The sequence below is a fragment of the Cucurbitaria berberidis genome, assembly GCF_010015615.1.
Source record: "Cucurbitaria berberidis CBS 394.84 unplaced genomic scaffold K460scaffold_5, whole genome shotgun sequence".
NCBI classification, from domain to species: Eukaryota; Fungi; Ascomycota; class Dothideomycetes; order Pleosporales; family Cucurbitariaceae; genus Cucurbitaria; species Cucurbitaria berberidis.
Genome location: NW_024468939.1, coordinates 176,868 through 195,504, shown reverse-complemented (window position 1 = coordinate 195,504; position 18,637 = coordinate 176,868). Strand labels below are relative to the sequence as shown.

The window sequence follows — 18,637 nt, the reverse complement described above, 5'->3', positions numbered from 1 at the left end:
GACGCGCATACTGCTAGATAAGTACAACAAGAACGATTCGAGATCATGGAGGTCGGTATGATGCTCTGGATCGATGTTTCAGATCCTAGATCTGTGATATCCTTGGTGCGCGCTGCAATTCCCGAAATCATGGGGAGAGTTGAGTGTTGCATCTGATGCAAGGAGTCTCTAAGCTTTCGGAACCTCCTAAGTCCACAATGGCCAACCCTCCAAGCCACTTTCAGAGCTTTGGAGTTGGCACGCGACAGCTCAGTTAGAGGATCCGTTCGAGCGTTGAAATTGCATAGATCACCTTAGGAAGACGTCAATCACTCGTAGCTGCGGGTGGGAAGTTAGCGTTGTAAGGCTGCCAAGTTCCCACGATATCACCACGCGAAGATCGTGCACGGGCGACTTCGTAACGTTCGCGTCGATCGTTTGAGGCTTCAGCTAGCATAACTTTTCATCGTTGCAAGTCAATAAACAATATCACCAATGAACGTGGCAACGTATAAAGCACACAGCATCTGCAAGGGTTTGCCCATTGCCAAGCTGCCAAGTACGCTTGCGGGGATGTCCACCCTCAACCCAATCGACTATCTCTACAGGACCAATGACAACCCTATCCTCGTTCACGTTGCGCCAAGGCAATATCTTACCCTCTCATCACTAGGTATAGGTAAACGTGCGTCCCATCCTCGATAAGGCAGCTCCTCCACGCTCTCGATGATGACAGTGGCTCGTGGCGCGGACCAGGCCAGCGGAAATGGGACTGGTCCGGGTAGCTGGAGTGTTCATCTCGAGCAGTAAGAGCGCGGCGTTATTGCACGAGGACGGCTAAAGGCATGTCGACCGACCCGCATGCTGCATACAGAGACGTGCTGGAGGGGTTCGCCGTGGATCCTGGTAGCCTGACGCGCTGCCGACTTGCCGTATTAGTTATAGAGCTTGTATGCAGGTCCGAAGCCCTGGAGCTTATAAAGGCCGGGGAGACAGCTTCCCAAGTTTTCGGTTCATCGCGTCCTTGTGAGCCTTGCGTGTCTGACAAGTCTTGGATCCGTTCGCCATGAAGTGTACATGCTCAATTGTCGCGGCAGCAGCCCTTTTGCTGAACGCTGTCTCTGCGCAGACGTTCCGCCGTCTAGGAGCTTGCCCAACGCTTGGTACGACTAAACCCTGTCGAAATATGGCGAGCACATGCTAACACAGCCTTAGGATGTGTCTTTCCTCCGGACCAGTACGTTATCGGTCCCAAAGAAAACGTCCATGAAACGTCATAAAACTGCCAGAACTCGATAGCTAACCAATTCCTCCAGGGCTGACTTTTTGGCCGGCCAGTACTTCGACATCCGTCTCGAAGTCCACCAGCCCGTCAATGGCTCTGAAGCGATTGGACTGCCTCTGGATGAAAAGTTCACTTTCACAATTGGCAAGAAGGGTGCGGCGTCGAAGCCCGTAACAGAATACTTCAAGCTCCAGGAGCCGAAGTTGGAGAAGTGGAACTTCACGTGGTTCGAAGGTATGCAGACTATTCCCACCTACCGTCCATGGCTAATTGAAACAGATCTCTTCGCTCGCGACGCGAAGAAGCCCTCTTTGGTCAACGTTGCGTCCAAAGCTTACCGCCGCGTTGCCATCTACGAGCCCGGCGAGTACACTGCCACGCTCACCTACAACAATGGCAGCTCCACCGAGGCTACCTGGACTATTCGCGACTTGGCTGAGGAGCGCAAGGCCAAGAACATCATCCTCTTCATTGGTGACGGTATGACGACCAACATGATCACGGCCGCCCGCCTGATCGGACACAAGAGCATCAACGGAAAGTACCAGTCCCTTTTGGCTATGGACAAGTTCCCTGTCCTCGGCCACCAAATGACCCACTCTATTGACAGCTTCATCACCGACTCTGCCAATAGCGCTGCTGCTCTCAACACGGGACACAAGAGCACCGTCAACTGCTTGAACGTTTACGCGGACTCATCCATAAATCCTTTCGACGATCCCAAAGTTGAGACCATTGCTGAAATATTCCACCGCCTCACTGGCGGGCACATTGGTATCGTTTCCACTGCATACATTGCAGATGCCACACCTGCTGCTCTGGTTGCCCACACCCGTAACCGTGGCGCGTACGAGGCCATCGTCGACCAGCTCCTCAACGGTGTTCAGAACTACACCTGGACCGATGTCCCCATCGATGTCATCTTCGGTGGTGGTGCTGAGCAATTCTACCCGCCTTCTCTCGGTGGCAAGACCTATCAGAACAAGAACTACTACGATGAGTTCGCCAAGCAGAAGTACCAAATCATCCAAAACCGCACTTCTCTCCTGTCCGCAAAGAACTCCGAGAAGGCCCTCGGTATCTTCACCGTCTCCAACATGGCTAAATGGCTAGACCGTAACGTCTACCGACAGAACCTAAACCAGTCGTTGTCCCCCGCTGGTGATAAGAAACCCGCGCTTGACCAGCCCGGACTCAAGGAAATGACTCTCAAGGCCATCGACATTCTTCAGGAACGCTCTGGCGACAAGGGATATTTTCTACTCTCGGAAGCAGCGTCGATAGATAAGATGATGCACGTGCTGGACTATGATCGTGCTCTCGGTGAGCTTCTTGAGCTCGACGACACGATCAAAGCGACCATCGCACATCTCAACTCCACAAACTGCCTCAAGGAGACTCTTATTCTCGTTACTGCCGATCACGGCCATGGTTTCGATGTCATGGGCTCCGTTGACACGCATTACCTCGCCGCGCAGAACGTCGACCGCAAAAAACGCGACGCCGTTGGCACCTACGAGCAATCCGGCCTCTCGCAGTACATCAACACCGGCAATTTAACGTATACAGACAGCAATTTTCCCTCGAACTGGAGCCCACGGTACACGCTTTTCCAAGGTCTTATGGCCGACCCCGACCGCCGCGAGGACTGGAGTGTCCACAAGGATGGTCCCCGTCTCCCTGCGGTCGCTGCGAACGGCACGAAGGACAACTACGCCAACCCCCGCGATGGAAGTGGCAAGGGTATACTGCTCAACGGTACTCTGCCTGTTGGCGATGACCAAGGTGTGCACTCGCTCACTGATGTGCCTGTATTCGCCATGGGCCCTTGCCAGGAGCTGTTTGGCGGTGTATACAACAGCATTGATATCTTCTATAACATGGCAGAGTGCTTTGGACTTGGTCGTGGTACGCCGCCTAAGCAGTAAATGCTGCGAGGTGCATTATGGACGAGTGACGAGTGGATGTAGTATATATATCGCGCAGACGTAATGAATGTTTAATAATCATTGCATACCATGTGTCTATTGAGCTGGTCTACCTTGAATATGGTGTGCGTTTGATATGTAAGGAGTTTCTGTGAATAGAGCTCTGTCGATTTGCGTTGTCTACTCGTTCTCTCTAACGCTATTGACAGTCTCCTCGCTGGGACAAGGCCGGTTTTTTGGCGCTGTCTGGGAGCACTCTGATGTCATCAATGGACAGGCGCTTCAAAGATGAGCGCCTTTTCTCTCTGTTTGGCGCCGACAATGATTTTTTGGGTTATCATTTTTCAAGCAACGTCAATGGAGGAAGGCTACGTGGTATCATGAGACTTTGGTAGGTGAGGGTCTGTTACTTATGCATTGATTTTGTGGCGAACGGGACTGTATCTTTCATCTTGCAACATACTTGGAGAATTGTTCCCTGTTGTCACGTGTAGGCCAAGCATGGATGGCCTATGCCGGGAACTACATATATTATTCACTCCCGTAGTAGCTTAGCTCGATATTTGTGAATACATACATCCCTTACATATTTCGCGGACAGAGTCAAGAGGTGCTAAAAAGGTTGCGAGTCGGAGGGTAGTCGTGTATGCTCCTTCACTTATTCACAGAAGATGGATGCATTGAATCTTCTATGGACTCCCTCTGCAGAAGGTCCCACATCCTTGCATCGAATTACCGCGTCTATTCTCTTTCTCTCGACGTATTGTCAACATTCTGAATGTATGCTCATTTACCTCTATTAAGCGAAACATCCCTGCTAGTTAGACAGTTAGACCTGTCGCGCCTGGTAACACGTCCATCCCCATTCTCCTCCAAACGCACACATAGTCCTCTCTTACGCAAACCGCTCATGCATTCATCAGCAACAGTTTAGGCCTGATTTTTGCTGTTAGTATCTATCTCTTCGATGTTCAAACTTGCAAAGTCATTGTTCCGCCGGCAACCTTGGCCTCAGCTCCGATTTCCCTCCGCCGGTTTCGACATCGTTGGTGATGGCAAATTACTCGAAGAAGAGCAGCTTGATGAGTTCAGAAAAGGCGTCTACTATCCCGTTAATATCGGGGACGTGTTCGCATCCAAATATCAAGTTGTAGGCAAATTAGGCTTTGGAGTTTCCTCCACAGTTTGGTTAGCACGCGATCTCCAGTATTACCTCCTGATTGTTCGACCCGCAAATACTGACTATTTAACAGTCGTCATGCCTATGCTACTCTGAAAGTCTTCACTAGAGAAAAAGGCATGCATGAGGAGGAATACAACATATACCAGATACTCGGCAAGGGCAATGCTTCCCACCCAGGTTACGGCCATGTCAGAACAGCTCTGGACATCTTCACCATCCCGCGTCAAGGAGGTGACCATCGATGTTTGGTACAAAAACCAATGTGGGATTCATTCAGAGATCTGTTGAACCGCAATCCCACCCATCGATTTACGGACGAACTGCTCAGAGCAACTCTCCCACAGGTACTACTGGCGCTCGATTATCTCCACTCGGAATGCAACATAGTGCATACAGGTGAGCTTCATAATTCACACTCTACGCCCTGTATGCTAACAAGATCGCAGACATCAAGGCGGACAACATCATGATAGAAATCGAAGATCAAAGCATCCTAGATGCCTTTGTCGATGCCGAGCTAGCCCACCCATCGCCCCGAAAGATTGTCGATGGTAAGACTATCTATGCATCCCGTGGATTTAGTCTACCCAAGGAGTATGGAAAAGTGGTACTGAGCGACTTTGGTTCCGCCGTTCGTGGGGATCAGCGACAAGTGCATGACGCACAGCCCAACGTTTATCGTTGTCCAGAAGTTATGCTGCAGACGGAATGGAGCTATCCTGCTGACGTGTGGAATGTTGGAGCCATGGTGAGTCCTCGCGGATCTTCAAGCTACAGGTTAATATTGACGGACTGCAGATCTGGGACTTGTATGAGGACAAGCATCTTTTCCACGGCAATCATCCAGAAGACGGCCGGTATATGACAAAATGTCACTTGGCCGAGGTGGTGGCGATGTTAGGGCCCCCTCCTGGAGACTTGTTAGAGCGAGGATCACGAAGCAAGGAGTTCTTCGACAAAGAAGGCACGTTATTAAACGCCCAAACTCGAGGTATTGCCACGACTAACGATATCTTCATTAGGAAATTGGATCGCTGATGTTCCGATACCCGAGTTGACCCTGGAGAGCTTGGAGGAAAATCTCGAGCAAGAAGCAAAAAGAGAATTTCTGGAGTTTGTGAGATGTATGCTACAATGGAGTCCCGAAGACCGGAAGACCGCAAAGCAGCTGCTCGAGCACCCGTGGCTGAAGAATTTCTGTTGAAAAAAAGGCCATCTCCAGCAAGCGTCTTTCTTCGGAGTCTCACCGTTACTTTGTACCGTGTGGGGATGTCCAGTCATGACTCGGCACGACCTCTGGACTGATCCCAGCCAAAGCCGGGGGACTTTCATCCGCATGTGCATGAAATATGTGGGCGAGACCAGCTTGCTGCATCAAAATGCGTGCTCTTTCCAAAGCGCGACGTACGAACGGAAGATGAGCCCACGGCCGCAACACCTCGTACCCGTTGCGAATGTGCTGCTCCTGTCGTGTCTCCTCAGCAAATGCAAGGGCTGGGTGGTTGAAAACGATCAGCAACGTCGCAAAACACGCAAACGTTGCGTAAATTGTGAAGTGTGTCCCGATTTTACGACCCATGAGCTGCTCCTCGGCTATACTTAGGACTAGAGCGCTGCTGCTGAGGCAACTCTGCGCATGATCTGTCGTGACCCTCCGAGTGTCTTGATCCTGCATGGTGACGTCGCTTTCGCTATCCTGTAAGATCTTCAAAACCGAGGGCCACCCAAGAACAACGTGCAACGCTATGTACTGCCCCCTCAGGAAGGACTTCCTAGAATCAAAGAGTGGTGTTGCATCCAACGGGAACCGAACGACAGAAGGCAGGTGATCGTGCCATTCCTGAATTTGCTTTCGCAGTTCCCCGATCACGACAGGGGCGAATATAACACGTCCTGTAAGGTAGCCGACGACTTCGAGTGTTTGAGTTAGAAATTTCCTCAGGCTAATTTGAGCCAAGAAGAAATAAAACCCAGAGTCTTCCTCTTCAAACTGGGGCAATGGCACGAGCTCGTGAAAGTGGCGTAAACCAATTGGGTGCATCTTGGAAGTAGCCTCAAGTCTATACAAGGGTTAGAAGATCCAAACTAATATTTAGGAGGTGGCTGGGGATGATTCACTCATGTAAGAGTGTTGAGCAGGCCCAGAAAGCACGGTTGAATGCCTCCTGTTCCGAGGGGTTGAATCGTCGTAGCGCCTTTGAGCTCAGAATGTGCATACAGTCCCGACCTGCTTGAGTAATAGAATTCCAGGTCTGGAGAGGCCGGATAGCGAATTTGAAGTAAGATGCCTGCAGTATCCGGCATTGAAGGGTGGTCAAACTTCCTGTTCGAAGCGATAGGCTTTCAAGTATTTGACTGCCACGCGCAAAGTAATCCAACCCTGGCGTAAGATTGTTGGGGCTCTCGTTTAGATCGTCCGAGATTGCGCCAAGAGCTAGAATCATATAGACCAGGCATACTGGTGCCGTCGAATATGCGAATCGACTCGTCTCTGCCTGCTCTAATGCGCTGATGCAAGTTTGTTGGTCGAAGATGGGTGTCCATCTTAAGAAGTTCTGAACGAATGATTGCTGGAGGCGCCTGCACATTCGCCTGGACAGGTCTATGGGGTGGTTGACGGATTCATCGCATTGATCAGCCAGCTGTTCGCCGGCCAAAATCTCATTGTCGTAGAATTCGGCCGTGTAGTCCCAGCTTTCCACGTGGATGTACGATGGAGCACGGAAAGTAGTCAAGCTAGGCCTTGGAGTTGTCCCCTCTGTGCTTGTTTGTCGGTAGGCAAAGTCATAGGCTACCGGGGATCCAACAGAAGGTGCGGATATGGTAAAATTCTTGATGAGGTTAGCGGTACTGCTGTGCATGCTAGAGTGCCGTGATTGGGGCCGTTGTGTGGGATTGATGTCGCTATGATTGCTTGGAGACAGCATCGCGGAGTTGTGCACCAGCTGTTGAGTCGACTCCAGTTTAGCTTCAAGCTGTTCTAATCGTCTTTCAATGCTGGCAAACGCTTCTGACGGCGGATCAACCGGTTTGGTCCGGTCGCCTACGGTTGGTTTTCGGTAAGTGCATTCGATGCCCAGGTCAGTACAGAAGCCGCAAGATGGTTTCACTGCATCACAGCGTGTCTTCCGGAATCTGCAAACATTGCACTGTTTTGAAACATCAGTCTAGGCTAGATGCTTGCAGTACTGGCGCAACTGACAGCAATCGCAATGCGCTTGCGGGGGTAAAGTTGGGACTGGTCTGACTCGGGCGAGGCGTCAAATTTCCGCTTCTCAGACATGACGGCATAGGGTAAGGAAGACTAGGTTGAATTATTTGCATGGGGAGATCATGTCTGCGCGAGGTGAAGTCTTGGGGCGCCAAGGATCGGACTGTAGTTCCCCGCTTTTCGCTTCGTAGTCCGCCTATGAATCACGGGGTAGTCGCGGATCTCTAGTAAAAAGTTCAGTGTTGTTACAGAATTGTACATGGACAGAGCATTACACGGCAGCCCGTGCCATGCTCTCTTTGGCCTCCTTTGCCTTCTTTTGCGCGTCTCGTTGCACTTTGCGCATTTCTCGGAGGTCTGGCGGCTTCTCAATCCCCAACCTGGTTCTTAGCGCATCAACATCCGTCTCAAGCTCCTCTTCCCAGTAGACGTTGATCACATCGTCGCTGCGTGCCCCGTTTCTTGCCGCCCATGGGCCATATATATCCCAGAATCGTCTCCATTCAGCCTTCTTCAGCGTGAACGCGCTGAACACTGCTAGACCGGTCATTGGCAGGCCTGTATTGGCAAACTCGAATGCTTTCAGGGCAACCTCTCCCTCACGGAAGACTGGGAGCCCAACTAGCGCGTGGTAGAAGTCGTGGCATTCGCGGTACCGCTGCATGACATAGGCGCACTCTTCGTCGTCTATGTATTTCACCGCGGCTCGCGTGTCTGGTGATACACCCTCTCGATCGAGCCAGAAGGCATATGCGTAGCCTAGGGTATTCTGTGGGAGTTTGCGAAGACGTGGGATATCGAGGGACGAGGATGTCAGTCGCGGTCTATCGCGCAGTATTCGTCGACCCGTGGGGTTCAGAAGCATGCGGTCGCGGAGCTTGTATATGAAGTATGGCTGTGCGGTGGCCTCGCCGAAGGATGCGATTAGGTCTGCGTGGTGTAAGCACATATTGACACGTCTATCGAAGCTGAGCGTACCACCCCGTCGCGGATCTAGAAAGCTCAACAGCCCTGAGCCAAATGCGAGGCCCAATCTTTCAGTGCGGGTCAATGGTATGTGACCCTCGTAGTTGGGCGACGGCCGATTGAGGACAGAGAAGCAGCGGAAGGATTGTAGGGACGGTATATATCGTGAGCCTGACAGCGCCGTCAGCTTCGAGAGCTGTGGCATGCGAGGCTTCGCCATGATGCGCTCAAGTGCAGCCGCCTGGTGTATGAATTCAGGATGTAATCGACCGACATGATGATGCTTATCGATAACATGCCTGCGCCACCACCGCCACAGCAGTTGCACCTCAAGACGACTCTAGGGACAGTGTTTTAATAGCACGCAATTACCCTGAACATCGGTGAGTCATCAGTACATTTACCTCTTCGACGTGTAAACTTGGTAAATACACTCAACCTCAACTGTGTTCGGCCTTCTCTGTGAACATCAAAATTTTCATACTCTCTGTCGGCTAGACTACAACAACACCTCCGTTTGGACTCCCTGGTGTCAACCATCTACTCCGGGAAGTAAAAGACTGTACTATTCGGCCTGGCCGGGCGTATTATTCCACCTTAGAGCTTGGCGACTCCCCCGTTCTAAATCTCAAACAAATCACTCTCATCCCCAAACTAGAAAGACGAAAAGGCAGAATCATGACAACAGCACTCGACCCAGGCGAGGAACACACTCGCTTCGTTACCTGGGCCGAAGAGAACGGCGTCACAATCAACGGTGTGGCACCAGCGCGATTCGTCGGTCGCGGAATGGGCATAGTCGCAGCACAAGACATCAAAGTCAGTACTCACCATCTCCCCTTACCCCTCCCAAAAAAACTAAATCGTCAAGAAAGGAGACCGTCTAGTCGACGTGCGCAATACATCGTTAGTGCACATTGCCTTGCCATCAATAAAAGCCCTCAAACTTCCAGAACACACAACAGTGCATGGAAGACTAGCCGCCGCCCTAGCACTCTGGTACTCCGACTCCAGCAGTAAGAATGAGTACAAACCATGGCAAGACGTCTGGCCCAGCGAGGCAGACTTCAAGCACACAATGCCACTCTATTACCCGCCCCAACTGCAATCCCTTCTTTCCCCCGCTGCGACCAAACTCCTCACCACTCAACGCGCCAACCTGGAAAAGGACTGGGCAGACCTGCACACCAGCATCCCCAGCATCTCAAAGGAAGCATTCACCTACACCTGGCTGATAGTCAACACGCGAACTTTCTACTGGGACTATCCGGACCTGCCCAACGCGCACCCGCGCCTCCCCAGGCAGCGCAAAGCTAAACTCACAGCGGCGGACTGCTACGCCATGTGTCCGGTGATGGACTACTTCAATCACTCAGACGTTGGGTGCGAGCCTACGCATAATAGTAGTGGGTACAGCGTGAGCGCTGACCGGGCGTACACGGCGGGCGAAGAAGTCTCCGTCAGCTACGGGCCGCATACGAATGATTTCTTGCTTGTGGAATACGGCTTCTTGCTCGAGCGGAATGCAAATGATTCCGTGCCGCTGGATGGGCTTTTGCTTCCACTTTTGAGTGCTGAGCAAAGCGCTGCGCTGAAGGAAGATGGGTTTTACGGGACGTATACGCTTTCCAGTGCATCGACAACAGGAAGTCCGGTTATTTGTCACCGCACGCAGGCTGTGCTCAGGCTTATTGTTCTCGATTCAAAGCGTTATGCTGCGTTTGTGGGGGGCGATGATGATGGGAGCAGAGATCAGGCACGGCTGGATAGCTTCCTGGTCGGTGTGTTGACAAGGTATTCGCGGCACATTGTGGATGTTATAGAGGAAGTGGAGGAGGTGCAGACGAGGGAAGAAGGGGAGGGAGTAGCACAGCCAGCTCAGAAAGACTCGTTGCTGAAGAGATGGAAACAGATACAGAGTGTTGTGAATGCGGCGATCAAGCACTTAGAAAGCTAGCTGCTGAACGCTACATCGCGCCTGCAGATTGCAGATAGAGTAAGACTGAAAGTTCAACTATATCATGATACTCCCACATGCTTGTCAAGCCAATTGATCCTTTTCCTTCTAAACCAAACGCTTAACTTCTTAATTCCCTTCATGCAACACTACCTACTACTAGCGCCGCGACACCCTCCTCCTCGCTGCGGACATCAATCTTCATCGTCACACCCGTCTTTGCACTGAAAGCCATCCTAACCATCGCCGCAACTTTTCCGCCTGAAATTGTCTTGCCGTACAGCTTAAGAGTATGTGTTGAGGCTGAGAGAGTGACGTCTGTGCCTTCGAGGGGCTGTAGGGAGAGGGTGTTTGTGAGTTGTTCTGTTGCGTCTGTTGTTATGTTAGTGGTGCTCTGACCATTGTGTGACAGTAAGAGGGAGATATACCTGCTATGCTCTTGATATTGCCCAGCTGCAATGTCTCGGTTGCAGAATCCCCATTCGATTGCTCCCAAACGTTGTCAAAGCTGCCAGCGTATGCTGGAACGATATAATCTGCGCCATTAAGGTCCAGATCCTCAACTTGATACTCATCAGGGTACCCATCGCCATCCTCTGGCTCACCGGTACTCGGGTCGATCTCTTTACTCGTGAATTTCAACACATTGGTAAAGCTAGTGGCAATGAATTGTGACTCGGTCTCCAGGCGCTTGAAAGACACGTAGACGGTTCCAGGTTCGTTTGTGGAGAGCTTTGGTGCAGGAATAACAAACTCTTCTTCCAGCTGGACATCACCGTCGTCTTCGGGTGAAACGACCATCTCGACATCGAGCAGTACGGTGTCGGGCAATGTGTTCTTGATGTCATACTGGAGGACAACGTGATCCTTGAAGATGTGCTTGATGGCTGTGACGACGTATTCGGTTTCTGACTCGGTGAGCTCGACGACAGCGCTCGACTTGAGGACGCCACCATGCGCTGCGAGTTCTGGAATCTTCTGTAGTTCCACAGCGTACTTCTGCGCGTTTGTCGCCGCAGACGCCGCAGCGTCCGCGCCAGCTTTCGACGGTGCCTTGGCAGCACTGGGAGCTTTGAGCGTAGGAGTAGCGCCTTCGGTTTTCTTTGTGAGGTCTGCGGCATCTGCCTGTTCCCGAGATACGGTGGGGATCTTGGTGATGTCGAATGCACTTTCAAAGGTGTCGCGAGAGTCGGAGCTGACATACAGGGCTAGCTGATGTTCGAGAACGGGTAACGAGAACATGGAGTCGTTGCGAATGAAGCTGACAGCCATGTCGTCGTCGGCTTGGTCCATTAAGCTGAGATTCAACGCTGCACGATCCCGAACCTCGTCATCAACATCATCCAGACATCGAGTAAGGAGGACATGGACCGACTTCTTGATCTCGGGATCCTTCTGGCCGACACCAAACTTGGCGAGCGCAGAGGTGGCCGCAGCTCTGACAATGGCGTTCTCCAGCACGACGCGGTTATAGATGTATCGGATGTACTTGGTTGGGTGTGCCGTTGAAGGACCTTCTCTTCCAAGAACGAACAGAATCCTCACGGCGAGCTTGGTGAACTCGCAGTCCTCGATAAATTCGCATAGGGTTGCTAGCGCATCCTCCTTGGCTTCTGGGACGAATCGGATCAAATCCATGATGGCCTCGACAACGGATCGCTTGAACTCGTAGCCACCTTCGTCGCGCAGAATGCCGCTAAGGAAAGCAAGGAAACCGGACTGCTTGGCCTTGAACTTCAGCGCCAACGTTCGTACAGCCTCGACAATGGTGACCTTGAATTCGTCAGTGATCTCAGCCATGAAGCCAGTAATTTGCTTCATCAGCCTGTCGACCGATGACTCGTTGCCGGTCTTGAGCAGGGTAGTAATGGCGAAAGTGGCAATGCTGCGGTTCGAGTTGGTGATGAGCGATTCGATGTCTTGGTTGCAGGATCGCACAGCGTCCGGCTTGAAGGAAGCCATTTGCGAAAGTATCCTGAGGGCAGCAAACTTTGTGACAGCGCGAGGAGAAGTAAGGAAGAGCTGCAAGACGTGAACAGCTTGTACGAGCTCGCCGTCGGTAACGTCGCGCATGTCGCAGATGGCCTTTGCAGCCTCGAAGTTGACCATTTCGGACTTGTGGCGCAACCAGCTGTCGAGGAGCTGCATCATAGGCTGTGGACTTTATTAGTACAGATCTTTCAATTCGCGAGCGCCACCGTACCTTTCGCAGATTTGGGTCCTCCTCAGCAAGCTTAGCTGCTAGCCTGACCAGCAATACAGTAGCGGCAGGGCTCTTGACGACGCCCGCGGCCGAGTATTGCTGCACCATCTTGACCAAGCTCATCCGGTCGCCTGACCGCATCTGGTACAGCAGACCAATGGCATGGTACTGTGTCATGTAGTTTGTGCTGGCCTGGAGAGCAGTGTGCGAACCACCTCCAAATCCGCCCAAGAATCCACCTCCCGACTTGCTTCCAGACGCTGCTTCTGCTGCCTCCGACTGCCATCTTCGGACGACATCCTTTGCGACTGGGAGAAGGTGGTACGCTGAGACCAGCGCAGCGGAGGATACCGAGGGGTTCTTGTCGACTATGCACGTCTTGACGAGGCGCTCGATGGCTTGTACGGTGGAGGCATCAATAACGCGGCAGAGGGCGCGGATTGCATTCGGGCGGTATACGACGTCGCTGCCCACGGACGTATCCTTCATAATGGAGGAGGTGACCATGATGACATCGTCGGCAGAGCCAGCGAGCTCCTTGATGACAAGGTAGACCATCTGGCGGAGAGAGGCATCCTTATTCTGGAACAGCTTCGAAATGCCGAAGAAGAGCGTGGTGGCTTCTTGTCGTCCCCAGCTCTCGCCAGTGAAGAGCAGCAACGCCAGCTTGGTCAAGATCTGCCAGACTTAGTAGCTGTTCCGTTCTTGTATCTGCTAATAGCCACCTACCACTCTGCATTTCCTGGGCGAAATAGGACTCTGGTTGAAGACTCGCGCTGTGCTAGGTCAGCTTTCCATACCGCCAAATGCTCCCCGCCATTGGCAGCATGTGTGAGGCCAGCGTACCCTCTTGGAATACCGACGTCTTGTCGATCTGTGCCACCCCGCCGACATCCTCATGCTTCTTGTCCATTTTGTGTGGTGTAGAGCTCCCGCCGCGCGCTCTCGCTCAATTCCTAAAAGTATCCCGCACTTGCTCCGCCAAACGTGGCCTTTCCCGAATGGTGTTGCGGCAGTGTCAGGGCCCGGCACTGCAATTGGTATTCGAGGATTCGGGCGAGAACGAGGTAAGCGTAGTCTGGAGGGTGGAAGCCTAGGGCACTGTAATGGCGACGTTGAAGATGCCCTCGAACAGCCAGCGGGAGTGCAGGGGTGCCGCAAGTGTGGGTTGCGCCTGCATGTGCAAACACGCCAAACAAGCGCCTTAGCGCAACTCTGCGGGCTAGATGCGGATATTCAAGCCTCAATCTCTACCAGACGCCCAACAATAGAAGCTGACTCTCGTTCCTTTCTTTTCTCTGTTGTCTGTATACACACTTCTCATAATGGCAGCCTCGCTACCCCGGTCACGATGCCTGCTTCTGCAGTCTCTCCCACGCTCACGAACACCCTCGTCCCAACACCTACGCACCTTTGCCACAACCTCCGACACTCCCCAGACCGCTGCCCCCGAACCACCAAAGCGATCACGAGCGCGTACATCCTTCAGTGATACCCTAAACTCGGGCCCCTCCTTCAACGACTTTGTAAATCCCAATGCGCCCCTCCCGCCATCGGAAGCCTACGAAATCAAAACCGCCCAGGTGGGCAAAAAGACCATTACGCGGTTGCCCGAGTGGCTGAAAACACCCATTCCTTCGAATCAGAATTACAAGAAAATCAAGAAGGATCTGCGGGGGTTGAATCTCCATACCGTCTGCGAAGAGGCCAAATGCCCAAATATCAGTGATTGCTGGGGAGGGAGTGACAAGAGCGCAGCGACGGCGACGATAATGCTTATGGGCGATACATGCACAAGAGGATGTCGCTTCTGCTCTGTAAAAACGTCCAAAGCACCACCACCACTCGACCCCCACGAGCCTGAGAACACGGCCGAAGCCCTGCGACGGTGGGGTCTGGGGTATGTCGTGCTTACTGCCGTGGACCGCGACGACCTGGCTGACGGCGGCGCGCGCCACGTCGCTGAAACCATTATGAAGATCAAGCAGAAGGCGCCGACCATGTTGGTGGAAGCCTTGGTTGGCGATCACGGTGGCGACATGGAGATGGTCAAGGTGGTTGCGAAGAGCGGCCTGGATGTCTTTGCGCACAACGTCGAGACTGTCGAAGCACTTACTCCGTTTGTGCGCGACAGAAGGGCCAAGTTTAGGCAGTCGCTTGAGGTTCTGCGGATAGCGAAAGAAACGCAGCCCGATCTCATCACCAAGACGAGCATCATGCTGGGTCTGGGCGAAACAGAAGAGCAGCTCCGGCATGCGATGCGAGGTATGTTCTAGCCGCTACCTACTATATAACATACAAACTTACCATTCCCCGTAGAGCTGCGCGCAAACCACGTCGACGTCGTAACCTTCGGCCAATACATGCGTCCCACAAAGCGCCACATGGCCGTCCACGAATACATCACCCCCAACCAATTCGAACTATGGCGCCAGCGAGCGCTAGAAATGGGCTTCTTATACTGCGCCTCTGGGCCCCTCGTGCGCTCGAGTTACAAGGCAGGCGAGGCCTTCATCGAGAACGTATTGAAGAAGAGGCGGATGGGAAGTGCAGGCCAGGGCGAGGTTGCCGAGCTGAGCGCGGCCGAAGAGGTAGAGAGGACGATGTAAGATATCTATCATTTACGAGTCCATGTACAGTATGAATCTGCCTTGCGGTAAACATATAAGGTTGGAATAGGCAACATTTGTTCGCATGGCGTTGGTATCTACTCGACCGCGAAAGGTCCCACTCAACGTTACGGGGACCCCCTCCATCAACATGGCCCCATACTTATTAATCGAAGCATATTTGAAACTCATGTGGCAACTTTACGGTGAAGAAACCGCGATACTATCCATCACGTCACATCACATTCATCAGTATCAAGGGACCTTATTCTCAAAGTGCGAGCAATGTTCTGCCGTAAAGTAAAGTGAGATTCGTCTAGCCATTTCTTATTTACGTTACGAAACCATATATCTTCCATCCCTCTATCATCAAGATCAACAAGAAAAAGAAATGAAAAGTGTAAAGATAAATCTGATAAAAGAGATGAGAGATAACAGAGCAACATCTATAAACGACCGATCTGTAGGAGAGAAGGAAGGCAGACTAAAGGATGCACAAGAAGGGTACGGTGCTCATATCTCCCAAGTCTGGCTTAGAGGAGACGTACAAGCTTAGTTGTTGGGGAACCCATCGCGCATGTTCTGGTACTTTGAGGCCGGGAAGGTGAGGATATTGGGGCTCTGGTCCAGAGCGCCGATGCCGCCGACATTCCTAACAAACTGGGATTGAACAGTTAGCAATCTAATACCTCCTCTCAAGAACGGTGTATGGTATGCGTGGACTTACAGTGGAAATCAGACTCTGATCGCCCTTCTTGTCACCCGAGCTCTCCCAGTACATGGCGCCACCAAGGCCCTGCTCGCGAATGAATTGCGTCTTCTTCGTGATAATCTCAGGCGTGTCGTAGCTAATCATGAGCCGCTGACCGGCATCGTAGCTGTAGCTCGCCGTGACGCTCATGTCGGTATTGACAGTCGCACCAGCCTGCGGCAGGACTTTGTAGTCATACACACCCGGCTCCCAAGTACCCTGGCCGTTACCAGAGAAGGGCTTACCAGGCCCATCTGTGTTAGCAAACCCACGTCCATACAACGGCAGGCCGACAACAATCTTGCTCGCAGGTACTCCACCAGCACGGTAGTCGCGGACTGCTTGTTCGGTGTTGAATGGCGTGCTGGTAGGGTTGTTCTGCGATGGCTGCCAGTTGGCTTGGTGGCCCGAGACGGAGGAAAAGGACCCGGCATAGTCGTAGGCCATGAGGTTCCAGAAGTCGAGGTACTGGTCCATGGCGCTGAGCTTCATTTTGTTGTAGTTAGTGGGGCCGGCTGGTGAGGCAACGGTCAGGAGCAGGTGCTCGCCATTGGCGTAGCGGGCAGAGTATTCATTGAGGGCTCGACGGGTTTCCGCCAGGAGGAGCACCATGTCGTTGGCCTGGGCATCATTTTGCGGGTACTCCCAGTCGACATCAAGGCCTTCATCTAGTCAGTATCGTCGCATCCTGCCTGTCATGGCTAGGAATAACTCACCATCGAACCCAAGGTTGGCCAAGATCTCAACCGCACTACTTGCGAACTTGGCGCGACCCTCAGCCGTGGATGCAGGCTGTGCAAAGTTTGCTGAGTATGTCCACCCGCCAATGGAGAGCAACACCTTCAACTTGCGGTTGCGCTTCTTCAGGAGGAACAGCTGCTTAGCGCATCCATACACATTGGTGCCGACATCATTCCACGAGTCAGTCGCGTAGTGCTTGTCAGTGTCGGACCACACATCGGAAAGATAGACTTCGCCAGATTCAGGCCGCACGTTGGCAAAGGCGTAGAGCACATGTGTAAGCTCCTCAGCCGGGAGATCTTGAGGGTTGTAGTTGCGACCGTAAATAGCCTAAACCAAGATTAGTAGTGCATACGAAGATCTTGTGTAAGCGAACAAACCCAGTTCACAAAGTACGCAACATTCTTGTAACCTGAAGCAGTTGCCATAGCGTCGGTAGTCTGAGGAATCGCAGCAGCGTGGATAATTGTAGAAAAAGAAAGCAGAGACGCTGTCGTCTTAAGTAGCATGTTTGCGACGCGCATTGTTACGATGTCACTAGTGGCGGACTAGGCTGTGCTACGTGGCTGGGGCTGTGGCGGACGCTAAGATGCAGGTACGAACGAGGCTTCGAATGCGGCCGAGGTCGAGTAGAGTTTGAAAGACTCGATGGCAAACTGAAGAGGTGGCGACACAAGAAATATATGTCTCAAGGCCACGCCGCGTGGGTATGATCAAGTTAGTGGAAACGAAGGCAGAATAGAGACTTTCGGCCACGCGACGAACTTGGCGAAGAAGGAGCGACTGTAGAATGTAACGAGGCTCACCCAAAAGGAATGTGACAGTGAGAAAAAGGAGGGAAGGAGTGAGAGGTAGCAGATCTCCAGGCTCAAGGGTACATATCGATGCCCACGCGCTGGCGGTGGCGCTTCTTCTATGGCGAGGAACCGCAGTAGCACTGCTAGTGTAGGCCGCGTGCGATATCGACAAGACATATTGGCCCCTGTGCCGCAAAGGCGTGAACAGTCGAAGGGGTGATTGACAAGGTTGGAGACGGGTGCGATCTGGAAACGGACGGTTAAAGCCATCAGGCCCGGGAAGCGAGCCACTCGGAGGCGAGACATCTTACACTGTAGACAGCATGTAGATAAGGACTAACAGGTGGCTTTCTAGTTGCCCATTACTCGGGCGCAACTATTATCACGCACTCTTAGGCGTAATACAAGCCCATCTGCTCAGCGGCATTTCGGGAGTGCTCAGCGCCTTGCTCACTCAATCCCAAACGTTGATAACCGACCCGTAAGGTAGATGTGCACTGGCATACTGCAACGGACCGACGGAGGTTATCGATAACGTTGATTGAACCAGGTGATCGTCGAACCCTTTACCAGGTATGCCGTTTCAGGGGGCCTTCATGGTGCTATGCGCGGAGAGAAACTCCCAGAGTGTGTTGATGTGTAACCCTGAAGTACAACAGGTTCCTGGGAAGCGCCGTAACACCAGACGGTGTTCGTACCCATATCGTCTTCGACAGCTTAGCGTATGTAGACTCGGTCGGCTTCGCGCATAGCATCACACGATGGCAGATTGGACGTTGACTGCAAACGAATGAAAGCTACAGCTTTGTTACATTGATGGCGGAGAGGTAGTCTGCCGTTAAGATTGACATTGAGATACAACCCAAGCCGGGGTGGGAAATTTGAGTTTCGCGTCACAGGGAAGCCGGAAGACCGGGGCTAGTAGTTGGGCGGGTAGGGCAGCTCTCAACCCCAGGATATGCATCTGCTGGCGTGGGGCCACATGAGCATGTCTTCAGGGCGCGTGGAGCCGTCAAGCTCAACGGCC

The 18,637-nt window shown here is 52.5% G+C and overlaps 8 protein-coding genes across 8 annotated transcripts; 4 read left to right on the top strand and 4 right to left on the bottom strand.

Moving 5' to 3' along the window:
* Positions 1–1,045: 1,045 nt before the first annotated feature.
* On the top strand, positions 1,046–3,192 carry K460DRAFT_379463 (alkaline phosphatase-like protein; the record flags this gene model as incomplete). The annotated part of the gene is made up of 4 exons (XM_040935164.1): positions 1,046–1,142; positions 1,195–1,216; positions 1,296–1,498; positions 1,544–3,192. The coding sequence occupies 4 exons, from the start codon at positions 1,046–1,048 to the stop codon at positions 3,190–3,192; spliced, it is 1,971 nt and encodes a 656-aa protein (XP_040783935.1).
* Positions 3,193–4,159: 967 nt separating this feature from the next.
* K460DRAFT_408838 (kinase domain-containing protein) lies at positions 4,160–5,579 on the top strand (the record flags this gene model as incomplete). Its single annotated transcript, XM_040937199.1, has 5 exons — positions 4,160–4,380; positions 4,446–4,771; positions 4,822–5,123; positions 5,174–5,366; positions 5,398–5,579. The coding sequence occupies 5 exons, from the start codon at positions 4,160–4,162 to the stop codon at positions 5,577–5,579; spliced, it is 1,224 nt and encodes a 407-aa protein (XP_040783934.1).
* A 45-nt stretch (positions 5,580–5,624) lies between these two features.
* K460DRAFT_408837 (uncharacterized protein) lies at positions 5,625–7,658 on the bottom strand (the record flags this gene model as incomplete). The annotated part of the gene is made up of 3 exons (XM_040937198.1): positions 5,625–6,435; positions 6,494–7,524; positions 7,578–7,658. 3 exons carry the CDS (start codon positions 7,656–7,658, stop codon positions 5,625–5,627), a joined length of 1,923 nt encoding a protein of 640 aa, XP_040783933.1.
* A 199-nt stretch (positions 7,659–7,857) lies between these two features.
* Positions 7,858–8,757, bottom strand: K460DRAFT_291848 (Coq4-domain-containing protein; the record flags this gene model as incomplete). The annotated part of the gene is made up of 2 exons (XM_040929314.1): positions 7,858–8,516; positions 8,565–8,757. The coding sequence occupies 2 exons, from the start codon at positions 8,755–8,757 to the stop codon at positions 7,858–7,860; spliced, it is 852 nt and encodes a 283-aa protein (XP_040783932.1).
* A 371-nt stretch (positions 8,758–9,128) lies between these two features.
* Positions 9,129–10,509, top strand: K460DRAFT_419439 (SET domain-containing protein; the record flags this gene model as incomplete). The annotated part of the gene is made up of 2 exons (XM_040938012.1): positions 9,129–9,371; positions 9,424–10,509. Exons 1-2 carry the CDS (start codon positions 9,231–9,233, stop codon positions 10,507–10,509), a joined length of 1,227 nt encoding a protein of 408 aa, XP_040783931.1. The 5' UTR covers positions 9,129–9,230.
* Positions 10,510–10,578: 69 nt separating this feature from the next.
* On the bottom strand, positions 10,579–13,863 carry K460DRAFT_165857 (Coatomer, gamma subunit). Its single transcript, XM_040926918.1, has 5 exons — positions 13,559–13,863; positions 13,442–13,488; positions 12,713–13,390; positions 10,938–12,663; positions 10,579–10,881 (listed from the first exon to the last, which is right to left on the bottom strand). The coding sequence occupies exons 1-5, from the start codon at positions 13,623–13,625 to the stop codon at positions 10,649–10,651; spliced, it is 2,751 nt and encodes a 916-aa protein (XP_040783930.1). The 5' UTR covers positions 13,626–13,863; the 3' UTR covers positions 10,579–10,648.
* A 97-nt stretch (positions 13,864–13,960) lies between these two features.
* On the top strand, positions 13,961–15,814 carry K460DRAFT_397610 (lipoyl synthase mitochondrial precursor). Its single transcript, XM_040936171.1, has 2 exons — positions 13,961–14,977; positions 15,032–15,814. The coding sequence occupies exons 1-2, from the start codon at positions 14,038–14,040 to the stop codon at positions 15,319–15,321; spliced, it is 1,230 nt and encodes a 409-aa protein (XP_040783929.1). The 5' UTR covers positions 13,961–14,037; the 3' UTR covers positions 15,322–15,814.
* A 59-nt stretch (positions 15,815–15,873) lies between these two features.
* Positions 15,874–17,322, bottom strand: K460DRAFT_293454 (glycoside hydrolase family 18 protein; the record flags this gene model as incomplete). The annotated part of the gene is made up of 4 exons (XM_040929419.1): positions 15,874–15,981; positions 16,049–16,734; positions 16,789–17,143; positions 17,203–17,322. The coding sequence occupies 4 exons, from the start codon at positions 17,320–17,322 to the stop codon at positions 15,874–15,876; spliced, it is 1,269 nt and encodes a 422-aa protein (XP_040783928.1).
* Between the last annotated feature and the right edge of the window lie 1,315 nt (positions 17,323–18,637).